Genomic DNA, 12,932 nt, shown 5'->3' on the forward strand with positions numbered 1-12,932 from the left:
AAATATACCTTTATTTTGGGTATACACTCCGTAGAGTGTATTTGTTGACATGTAAAATTATACTCACCGCTATTCGGTACCGTTCACTTTTTCTTGTAAATTTTGTTCATTTTCGCGTTTTTGAACGGTTTTGTTCGTGCAGATACGTTAGATAATTTTTGTTTTATGTTTGTGAATATGTAACATAGGGATTAGATAGGCCATCGCTCTCCTCTTGCTAAAAATGTGTGCTGATAATGCTGCGCATCGGCAATGACAGGTGTGATTAGGCTGGTATGTGTTTGTTTTTGGTGGAGTGCAAGAGGCGGCCATCGATTAGAATGTGACGAACCACGGCGAATAACAGACGTTCGTAATAAGTTTTGTGAGACAGTTTCCGCCACTAGAGAAAAGTTCCAGCACGCGCGTGCAGTCGGAAAGTGCCGACCCGTGGTTCGGGCACGGTGTATAGTGTGGTGTCGGGTCGCCGAAAAAGGAAGCCAAACGCCATGGAGTCACTCGCTTTCCCGGCTAAGTACAAAGGACCCAGAAGACGCCTTTCCGCTCTCGCTGTGAAGGATCAGCCGAACGAGCCTAGCTCTCCTTCACAGCTAAATATCAAGGACAGCGAAGCAGGTCGGCCAAAGGTGCCCCCTGGGAAGTAGCGGGTAGATCCGGCAGTAATTCGCCATCGTCGCTAAGGAGGTTCCAACAAAGAAGCAAAGCTCACCTCCCTAGCTAACAGTCAAGGACCGCTGCCGGAGCAGCCAACAAAATAAGAGGAGAACGCAGCCGTTGCTGTCCCGGCCGGTCGGAAGGAGCCGCCCATCTGTCTATCTTTCACAGTATCCAGCGAGCACCAGCAGCTGTTTACAGTAGAGGGAGTAGGTGAATAAACGGTAAAAGAAATTTATGTGCTTGTTTACTTTTTGTTGTGTTACGATAATCCGAAATTCCGGTAGAAGCCGCCCTGAAAAGAAGGGTCAGCCGAGCATACAAAAACCCGAATAGTGGGAAAGCCGTTACTTACAAATCGGACTGGGACATTCCTTTGTAAGAGTCGAATAAAAAACTTTCAGTATAAATACCGGAAAAATATATCCGATTCATACAAAGTAGATTTTTAACCGACTTTTAATCTTGAACATCACGATATATAGATGCTCCAGTGAACGATTTATTTATTTTTAACTGGTTTTTATTCTTGAGGTTCATCCTTGCCGAGTTTTACTGGAGAATTTTTTTGAGCGATTCTTTGTTGAAGGACCTCTGGCCGATTTTTATGCTTGAAGTTGATTTCCGATTTTTATATTTTCTAATATATCTGAAACGGGCTATACGAAGCATGTTCTATCTTTGCGACTTTTGCTTTCGGTCGCTCAAATGTAATGCAATGTAAACTTAAAAAACATTTTAAATATGTCCGTAAGTTTCAAATCAAACAAATTGACCCATTACTTTAATTAGATAAATCTTTTTGAATTAGTATATGTCAGTCATATCCAACAGAACCGGAAATTGACTAAACGGCTCATTGACATTGTTCAGGATCACCTGAAGAACTTCCCCGCCTTGCAGAATAAATCCGTTGTACTAAAACTACAGGAAATTTTGACACACAAATCAAATACTCACATTATTCTTCTCACTGTAGTTGACCAGTGATATCCGGCTGAGTTCCTTAACCAATTCGGTGGTGTAGGTGCAATGGCCACGATGCGCTTGCGCAACGCAATGGATAATATCGTAGATGGACAGTTCGGGCGGGCTAAATGTCATTGAATCCGGTAGAATGGTACTAACAACCGCCGTCGATGTACTAATTTCTGCACAATTGGTCATGGCTCCGGTTCCGGCTCCGGTGCCGAGACTGTTGTTGTTGTTATTATTGTTATTATTACTGATGTTGTTGTTGTTGTTGCTGTTGTTATTATTGTTGTTACTATTAATGATATTATTGCTGGCACTAATCACTGCGACTGTCGTTGTGGGAGCCCCACCGCAACTGCTCAACTGGGACACCTGAGTTGGTGTCGTCGAGTTCACACAAACGTTCATTTCATCGGTACAATTTCCGGCTTCTCGAGATTTCTTCGGAACGCGTCCATAGCGAACAGCTGCAATGGGAAACGACACGAGGAAGGGATTGATTAATAGTTATTGGCGAAAATCGGACAGTTCGAAAGCAAAAAATTGTTTTCACACCCACAGATAGCAGCTTAGTTGCATTTCCACTTTGTTAGTCCCCACAAGAAAGTCAGTGGTGGAAACCGAAACCGAGCAGTAGTACAATCGAGTGGAAAAAGCATGCAGCATACTTTTTTCCGCCTTTCTGTTGTGCCTATTGCAGCATAGAGCATAACGTGTCTACCGCCAGCGCAATGGTGCTCACGTACTACTAGCGAATGCATATATAGGAACTAGGCAGTCGCCATTGAATTACAAATTTTCTCTTCCGGATTTTTTTTATTAAATTGTTCGCAGTTTTTCTCTTATGATCTGGGTTTCCTTTGCCATTTTCTTTTGTATTATGTAACATGTGTAGTGATAGTGGGAGAGGGAAAGTAATGGGTCTTTGAGAGATTAATTGAAACTGTTTGTGCTGTTTGTGTAGGCGGTTAGTATTATGTGTCAAATTTTGGATAATGAAAAAGGTTTGGATGCACATCGATCGAATATTCGAAAAGTTTTCGTAGAGTTAGACCGACGATCGACGAAATTACAACAGATCTGACAAAAGGGAACCTTACGTTTCAAGGGAATTGATTGCGCGAGGTTTTAACCGTGCAAAATTCGTCATCATAGTCTTCGGCATTGCCAAAACAAAATTCCGCTGCCTCTAGAGATGACTCGTAATTTCTAAATAAAACACTTTTATAAACTTCAAAACAAATTTCGGAAAAAATTGAAGTCGTAATGATTTCTGAGAGATTTTTGCGCTGAGATTTTTTGAAAGCCGTGACATTTGAACTTTCGTGATCGAAACCACCTTACCTGTACCGCCTTTTGGGAATGAGCACACAGAGCCTAAGTCAGGAGGGGCCCCGGGATTTTGAGGGCCCCGCACTAAGGAGGGATATAAATCCATACTAAGGCCTGTGTCCGAAAAAAGTTATATTTGTAACTCTTCACTGCGTTGCTAAAAGGGCAGAAATTGGAATTGAAAACTGTTAATAGTTTAAAGTTCATGTTGTCATTGTTTTATCGATATTCCAATCCCTTATATCGAGGAATCGGTAGCAGAGCATTTCGGAATCGCACACTGATTCGTATCCCATTTGATCAAACCTTCAAAGAGCATCATACAACCAAGCGGAGTGATACTAAAGGCAGGAAAACAGCCCCCTGCTAGACAGCCATTTTGTCCTAGCCAACATCTGCCTTTGTTAAAATCAAAACAACGTATATCTCCATAGCGGATGACAGGAGTGACACCCTCCTGCAGAAAACGCATCACAGCAAGGTCAAATTGGTAACTGATTTTGAATTCTTCTTGCGAATTGTTAATTCACAACTCTCATACATAATTCAAACGTCATCATTCACTCAGACAAGACCATGCGCATTAAATACCCAGTGGATTAGTTTCCCACCTGATCAAATAAACACTCAACAAACAAAGCAATTAGTTTGCTCAGCCTTAAGAAATGTCAGCTCGATTGGCATCATCCGGCGGATACGTGTTCCCTTACAATTCGACCAAATCAAAGAACATTAAAAATTACATGCGACAAAATATGTGCAATTCATAATATATCAAAAAGAGACTGCTTAATTATTTGCATTAAAATAAGATCGGAAAAAATAGTTGCATTACCGAGGAGGTTCATTTTCAAAGATAGCACTGCTGATGAATCACTTTATAAAAACAAGTGATAAGGGACGCGGACGCCTTCACCTTGACGTGTTTTTCTGTAATCGCGCAATAAAAAATCTACACACCCCTCACTTTAAAGATGTACTTAATAAAACTATTATTGATGAATAGTATTGACATATTGAAACAGTTTTGTCAATAAGGGACCATCCATAAATGACATAGCATTTTAGAGTGATTTTGAACACCCCCATCCCCCATCGTAGCATTTCGTCACAAACCTCTAAATACCCCCTGGTAATTACGTAGCTTGACGGTAAAGCTACCCTCCCCCTTGTCCCCGTAAAAAAAAAATAAAAAAATGATGTTAGTTAGATGAAACGGGTAAGATTGTCGTGACATCAGGTCAACTCCTATTCCCCTTGAAAAAAAGCTACGTAGCATGACATGACCCCCTGTCGTCACACATTATCACAAAATACAAAACTCCCCCTCCCCCATATAGTGCTACGTCATTTATGGATGATCCCTAATGTTATTGACATTATTCTTGTCTCGAATAAAGTACGCTTAAGGGGTTACACCACTGTAGAGTACGAAAAAATAGGCATATTTCAGAAATTTTTCTTGGCACAATAATGAGATGCATCGAGATCTTGTTTTATAACATAAGTCAATAATCACACAAAATAATTTTTTCAAGCAATTTCATTACAAGATGGCGGCTGTGCAACATTCTCATCACGGTCGGAAATCTATGTCCCGTAATTTTTGACCTAGATCCAAAAACTAAAGTTTTTCTGATTCCCTATGTCAATAGGAAGCGACGTACGTAGGAATTTTTGAAGTAGAATATTTCTAACGTTTCAATACAGGGGTTCCGTTTCAACATTTTCTGCCGGAATTTTACCCGATTTTTTTATCGTGAATATCTGCCATTGCACAGTGGTCCAGAATGCGAATTTAGCAGGAATTTTAACTTTTTGCTAAAATTAAATGACTTAGCTTTACAATATGTTTGGCAAAGTTGTTGTACTTTGCAAGGCCCTTCTTCTTGTTTAAACCGATGCTAGGGTGGTTCTAAATTTAGCAATATTTAAAATAGAACTTTTAACGGTTTAAGATAGAGCTTTACTGTCTCGATGAAGTTGTAGAGCAACACATTTTAGACAAATTTGCTGAGGACATGTAAGCTCTAGCTTTTATATTTTCCATTGTACGAGAAATTCAAACGTAAGCTTTAGGGTGTTCCTTAAAAAACGGTTTTATTTCTATAATTTTTGAAGTTTTTATTTTACTTTGGACAACTTGAAGATTATTTTAGGGCGCATAATTTGCTTTAAAACACCAACTACTTTTTTCGTTTTAAAATTATAAGCACTTTTATACAAAAAATATAACTTTTTCAAATGGAATTATCTTCATTTCGGGCAATGAACATTAAATACTGGTGCTTTCATATTAAATTAGCATGCTTTGTAGTATAGATCACCAAAAAATGGCAAATACGATATTTTTTTATATCTCGCAATATTTACTCAAAAATAGTTTATTTTTAGTAAAAAGTATATATAACTTTCTAACGAGTGAAGCTAGAGGTTCAATATATTAAGACAAATTGTTTTCCTTCAATATATCTGAAAGTATTTCTAAAGTGATCTTAATGAACTACAAAAGTTATACAAAGAAAACCATTTTTTAAGAAACACCCTAAATTTTTTTGGTAAATTTCTTGTAAAATGAAAAGTAAACGACATAGAGTTTCAGTGTCTTCGACAAAGTTTTTTAAAATTTCATTTTCTTCAAATTTCTTGAAGACAACGAAACTCTGTCTCGAACCATTAAAAAGTTAATTTCTTGATTTAAAAAAAAAATAGAACCACCCTACCCACTATTTAAAATAATGGAAAAGTATTGTGAAGTGCAATATTGTATCATGAAAACGAAACTACATTTTTTAAATTGTTCACCGTGAAAGTAATTTAAACATATTACAAAGAGTCAATTCATGAAAAACCAAATTTTTAATATAATTTTTTCAGTTTTCACTTTTTTCCAACCTATCCTTCAGATACTTTTCAGAGTTTTTGAAGACGAACATTTTCTTCTAATACATCAAAACTCTAGCTTTTATTGTCAGAAGATATAAGCACTTAATATTTCAAAAATAGATTTTTTTAAATCAATTTTATGAAATTTTAAAAAATATCGTTTTCGACAATTTTTGCTCAATTATAACTCTAATCATGACCTTATTTATAGTTCAAAAAGAATTTTCTTTTATTTGCCCCAAATGAGTGATATTTTTATCCCAAACAACCCCATTTTTGGCAAAAAAGTGCTCATAACTTTTCAACGAAACTAGCTAGATATATGGTGCCATGAAACATATTATTCGCCTTGAAACAATCTTAAAGTTGTCTGAAGACTACTTCAGTTTTAAATGAAAAAAAACGTTATTGGAATAAATCTGTATTTCGAAGAAACACCCTAAGCTCCAACTTTAAATTTGTTGTAAAATAAAAAGTATGACAGATAGAGCTTATATGTCTTCAGCAAACTTTTCCAAAATTTGTCATTCTACAACTTCGCTGAAGGTCGTTTAGCTGTAGCTAGAATGATTTAAAAGGTATTTTTTTGATCTTGGTAAAATTAGAACCACCCCAACTGTTGTTTTAACAAAAAGAACGAAACTACGAAAACTTCTCCAAAGACTTAATAAGGCTAAGTTGTTTAGTTTTAGTAAAATCTCAAAATTCCTGCTAAATTTGCATTCTGGACCACTGTGCATTGTGCTGAATAGAAAAATAAGATTATTGCGCTATCTGATTGGAAATATGTACAACAATTTTTTTTATCCAATTATGTAGGATGTACAATTACTAAAAATAACGGAAATAATGGATTTTATGAAAGTAGTAATTAGGGGCCGTTCATATACCAACTGGACAAAAAATCTTCATTTTTATCCCCCTCCGTGGATAAGCGTGGACAATTTCTGTACCCCTACCCCCCTTTCTACGATGTCCACGTGGACTTTCCAATTTTTTGGTAATTTCATAAAAAAGGGGTTTTCAAAATATTTTCGTTTGTGTCAGACTACTGTGGCGAAGAAGGGCAATGAAAAATGCTCAAACTTCAACTACAGAATATCATCAATATCCACTTCTTGCGTCTTTTGCAAAATTTTCATGAAAAGATCTCATTTCTGAACGAAATTATGATCTTTTATATTTACTTTGTAAAGATTCATCATAATAACATAAAATTGAAGTATCCTATGAATTCTTGAATTGGCTCGTAATTTCAAATCTAAAATTAGTGATATTTTTTTGTTAAGGGAGGGGGGGGGGTGTAAAGGTTTCAGCATGAAAATAAAACACTTTTTTGCGATTTTTGTTAGAACTTTGCGTGAAGATAATTTATAAAAACTTTCGTACATTCTAGTGTATCATTTCAATAACATGCTGTAATTTTTCTATGCAAAAATATCGACAAACGACTCGGTGACGAAGTTTTGTACAACGTCTCTGGAAAAGACATGATTTGCGGTGTTACCTGCCATTCAAAAACTACTTAATCGATTTCTTTCAAACTTTGCATACACATTCTGTGTTAATAATACCTAACCCCTTCGTTGAGTTTTTGAGATAATTTTTCATTGAAGGGGGTGTTTACTAAAAAAGGCGTAATTTTTTGTGAAAAATAGTAATTTTTACTTAAAATGTGTAAAAAAAACCTTTAATTGTCAATTTATCTCAAAAACTCAACGAAGGGGTTAGATATTGGAGGAGAAGAATGCAGCGCGAGCGGTCATGCTGCAGCATGGAACCCGACAGAATGTGGAATGATACAAACAGAAGCGGAGGCAGCAGATACGCCTCTTGCGGGAGAAAAAACACTGCCTGGAAGAAGCAGAGTGCAAGGAAATGGAACTGCTGTGCCGTTCTCAAGATACACGGAAGTTCTATCAGAGGCTCGTGCCGCAAGCCGAAATATGAAGGGATAAGGACGGGAGCCTGCTGACGGACAACCGTGAGGTGATCGAAAGGTGGAAGCAGCACTTCGACGAGCACCTGAACGGCGAGGAGAATGTAGGTACAGATAGATGACCAAGGCAATAGAGGATTTGACTACGTCAGTGCAGTTGAGGACGGGAATGAACCAACTCCCACGTTGAGGGATGTTAAGGATGCCATCCAACAGCTCAAGAACAACAAAGCAGCTGGCAAAGATGGTACCGCAGCAGAACTCATCAAGTTGGGCCCGGAAAAGTTGGCCACTTGTCTGCACCGGTTAGTAGTCAGGATCTGGGAAACCGAACAGCTACCAGAGGAGTGGGAAGAAGGAGTGATCTGCCCCATTCATAAGAAAGGCGACCATTTGGAGTGTGAGAACTTCCGAGCGATCACCATTTTGAATGCCGCCTACAAAGTGCTATCCTAGATCATCTTCCGTCATATATCACCGAAAATAAATGAGTTCGTGGGAAGTTATCAAACCAGCTTAATCGATGGCCGGTCCACAACGGACCAGATCTTCACCGTACGGCAAATCCTCTAAAAATGCCGTGAACACCAGGTCCCAACGCATCACCTGTTCAGCGACTTCAAGGCGGCATACGACAGTATCGACCGCGTAGAGCTATGGAAAATCATGGCCGAAAACAGCTTTCCCGGTAAGCTGACTCGACTAATCAAAGCAACGATGGACGGTGTACAAAACAGCGTAAGGATTTCGGGTGAACTTTCCAGTCCATTCAAATCTCGACGGGGACTGCGACAAGGTGTCCATCACCTCGTGTCTACTATTCAGCATCGCTCTGGAAGGTGTGATGCGACGAGCAGAGCTCAACAGCCGGGGCATGATCTTCATGAAACCCGGCTAATTTGTATGCTTCGTGGACGACATGGACATTATCGCCCGAACATTTGGAACGGTGACAGGCCTGTACACCCGCCTGAAACGCGAAGCAGCGAAGGTCGGACTGGTGATAAATGCGTCCAAAATAAAGTATATGCTAGTAAGCGGAACCGAAAACGACAGGATCCGGCTAGGAAACAGCGTTACGATCGACGGGGATACCTTCGAGGTAGTTGAGGATTTTGTCTACCTAGGATCCTTATTAACAGCTGACAATAACGTGAGCCGTGAAATCCGAAGACGCATCATCAGTGGAAGTCGGGCCTACTACGGGCTCCAGAAAAAACTGCGGTCAAGAAAGATTCACCCCCGCACCAAATGCATTATATACAAAACGCTTATAAGACCGGTGGTTCTCTACGGGCACGAGACTTGTACCATGCTCGAGGAGGACCTGCAAGCGCTAGAAGTTTTCGAGCGACGCACGGGTGCTAAGGACGATCTTCGGCAGTGTGCAGGAGAACGGTGTGTGGTGGCGAAGGATGAACCACGAGCTCGCTGCACTCTATGGCGAACCCAAAAGGTGTATCCAAAGTATCCAAAAGGTGGCCAAAGCTGGAAGGATACGGTGGGCAGGGCATGTTGCAAGAATGCCGGACAACAATCCTACAAAGATGGTGTTCGCTAATGATCCAGTTGGTATAAGAAGACGAGGAGCGCAGAGAGCACGATGGGCGGACCAGGTGGAACGTGATTTGGCGAGTGTTGGGCGTAACCGACATTGGAGAGCTGCAGCTAAAAATCGAGTATTGTGGAGGCAAATTGTTGATTCAGTGTTAAAATTCAGAAATTGATGTTGAACCAAACAAATGAGATGAACTATAATGTACAAAAGTTTTGAGCAAATCGCTTCACGCAGTAATAAAAAAATTCGCAAAATAAAAAGTTTTTTTCCAGCTGAAACCCTTACCCCCCCCCCCCCCTCCTTTAATTTAGGGCTTTAAACAGATGGTCATTCGTCAGAATTAGTGACATTTGACCAAGTCACAGATTGAATCAAATGATTCAGACAGATTTTTTTTCGGATTTTGTTTTACACGATTTCCTCTGATTTTTTTTAAGAAGGTTACCATCGCATACTATGTTGTTATAAGAACTTTGACTATTTCAAAATCTTGAAAAAAATTGAAGGTATGCGCACACAATAATGACAATACAAATTTATTTCATTTTCTTAATAGATAATGATAAGTTCACGTGGACATTTCCAAAACCTCCACCCCCCTCCCCATGCACAAGTGTGGACTTTCTCGTAACCCCTACCCTCCCCTAAATTGTCCACGTGGTATATGGATGGCCCCTCATCTGATCCATGATTGGTCAGTACAATTCGCTCAAGTAGCAAGCGTTACTAGGACCAGAGCTGCAAATTTTCACCAGGTGGTTTGAACTTGAAGGAAGAACAAATCTCAAATCATGCCCTACTATGTTCAATTCGCAGTTATTCGTTTACATCATTCATTCAAACAGCCGAGCTGTTCAATCATTTTCCATTCATTTTCGATTTCATTTACCTTGTGAATATCTCTGTACTGGGATATTGACTAGGTTTTTCAAGCAAAGCTACTCTGAACATACTTCTTGCTGTTCATGTAAGCATAAAAACGCAAAATATGTCAACATTTAACCTAAACTGGCCTCTACAGAGCAGATTACAACCTTGGATTTGTGAATGAAAAAGCATCAATTTGAAATGAAGACGTACGGTTTGGTTATGAAAATCCCGTCAACTTGAAAGTGAATGATTAAGGGAGGCTTTGAATTTGAATCATGGTTGGATTAGATTGAGCTGAAAGTTGGCATTTGAAAATGAAAATTTGCACCACTGGCTAGGGCTGCCTCTTTTTCATCGAATGAGCTGCGACACGTATAAAAAGGGAACATAAGAAAAATTCGTTAGTTTGTGTTCTGACGTTGTAAGCGCAGCAGCTGCTGCGTTTCATGTCAGCTCGCATTCTTTGGTGGTAGGTGATACATCTCATGATTGCCTCTAGGCGCTGCTGATAGCATTCCATTCTAATGATGCACGGGCGTGCCAGTTTCATGCATACACGGAAGATACAATGATAACACACCACAGAAAAAGCTGAAAGCTCTTTTTTTTGGAGCTGAATAAATGGATTGGCGATGGGATGGTTTGGTGAGAGAACCGCGCTCTTTTGCTCTGTAAATTATATGTGGTGTTAGGTGCGTGTACAGATAAATTCACCACGGCGCTGCGTTTCAGAGTGCGCTGTGGTGTATACAATGAAGTTGTAACTAGCGTGTGCTCTTTGGTATGTTTTCCTCTGGCAAGCGGTAGTGCGATTGCGATTAACGATTAGATAATCACTGGTTGTATCATTGTGTAAAGGAGATGGTGTTGGCTTATTGGATATTATGATTTTCTGTTGATGATTTGATACAAGTTACTTCGGAAAGTTTATTTACAAGTTTATAGAGTATTTGTACACTACCAGGGGAAACTTAAAATACTCGGTCTTTGGAGCGAACTGAAAAAAAGTTTTACGTATCATCATGCTATAAGCACAGTTAAATACATAAAACCAGATTAATTGTATCCACATTAAGCCCGGCTTATTTTATGTGCGGCTTAATGACTTAATGTGCATTTTACTTGTTTTGTTTGCGAATATCGCGACTACACAAGTGAAAAGCTCCATTAAAAGTCATGTCCTGGTACTGAATTCGTTATAGATTATCATACGTGACAATTGCAGGGTTATTGTGAAAATTCCACTCTAAGATACCTGCTTGGTAAAGGTTTGAGAATATTAATATTTATGAAAACATGGGGTACTTGTAACGCGCTCTCTAAGGAAATATGATAATAGTTTAGCTATAGAACATTAATTGGGATAATCTAATAAATATCATTCAACTAACATTTCCCCCTGTACTCGCCATCATAACGCTTTACAAAATGTTCAAAAACATGTAAAATTTGCAATGTTTTAAAATCATTATAAATTACACTTTGAAAAATGGGTAACGCAAAACGCACTTTTGCGGGGTAAACTTCACCACATCAAGGGGGCATAATTCACTACAACAACGGGTCAGAAAACTCGTTGGACAAAGACAATTTAAATCGCCTTAGGTGATGCAATTATTGGGATTTCAAAACAATTTTTCTGTTTTAGATTAGAAAGATGGGTAGGAAATGTCAACGACATTACCGAAATGAAGTAGCATACATTTTAAGCTGTTAATACGACTGCTGCAATTTTTACTAATTTTTGAAAGGTTTTATTAAAATAAGTTATTTCGGTGTTTCTAATGGAAATAGCGAAATAATTATCGATTATCTGCTGTTACCAAATGAATTGTTTTACTCTCATTAAATGCTCTTTTCAGGGTTACCATATGAGTATAAATATGTTCGAATATTTTAGGTTTCGATTAGAAAGAACGAAATAGCTGGTTTTAATACAACCTAACAGAAGATAGTCAAAATTATATCATTCGTATTTACAGCCTAAAGTGTATTCCACTTCACTCCGGTTATGTCTCTGACATTACCCACCTATCTTTTTTTTGAATTGCTCTCTGGACTTCCTAGAAATTTTCTGTATTGCGACATGGTTGCATATTTCTTTTTGCTTGGGTGCTGATAGTTCAATCGAAGATGGCGTCGAAACAACAAGCACTCCGCGAGCGTGTAGTAAGGTTTTACAAAACACAAAGTCATCGTGCAAAAAAGTTTACGGTAGACCACTTTCGAGATAAAAACGTGCCCGTGAGTACAGTTTACTGGATCCTGTCATCCCTGAGCATGGAGCAGAAGGCCGGTAGTGGTCGTCCGGTAAAAATAATGACGGAAAAGAAGAAGAAAGCATTGAAAAAGCTGTTCGACAACAAGGACGGAACGAGTTTGCGTGACGCCGGCCGAAAATATCACTGCTCCCATACCTTGATTCACCGAACCCTCAAGACGGAAGACATCATATGTTGACAGAAGACTCGGTCCCCGAGTACGCAGACGAGCAGATAGCGATCGTGAAATAGCAGTGCCGGTGGATGACGAAGAACTTCCGCGGGATGCAGGCTCGTAGCCAGGATTTTGTTTCGGGAGGGGCTTAAAACTTGTAACATAAATGTGTTAATTCTGGTGACTTGCGATAGTCACTTGAAACTGAATGTAATTTTGAAAATCTCTTAGTGAAAACAGTTCCAAAACTAAGGCAATAGACAATATGTTGTCTGATACAAG

The 12,932-nt window shown here is 39.0% G+C and overlaps 1 protein-coding gene across 1 annotated transcript in view; it reads right to left on the reverse strand.

Moving 5' to 3' along the window:
* The window catches only part of LOC131689077 (ecdysone-induced protein 78C), a 116,025-nt gene that overhangs the window by 11,605 nt on the left and 91,488 nt on the right, over positions 1–12,932 (reverse strand). The window contains exon 4 of the mRNA XM_058973871.1: positions 1,615–2,096. Coding sequence (XP_058829854.1) covers positions 1,615–2,096 — 482 coding nt within the window. The remainder of the gene's footprint in view (positions 1–1,614; positions 2,097–12,932) is intronic.

This window comes from Topomyia yanbarensis, chromosome 3 (assembly GCF_030247195.1).
Source record: "Topomyia yanbarensis strain Yona2022 chromosome 3, ASM3024719v1, whole genome shotgun sequence".
Classification (NCBI taxonomy): Eukaryota; Metazoa; Arthropoda; class Insecta; order Diptera; family Culicidae; genus Topomyia; species Topomyia yanbarensis.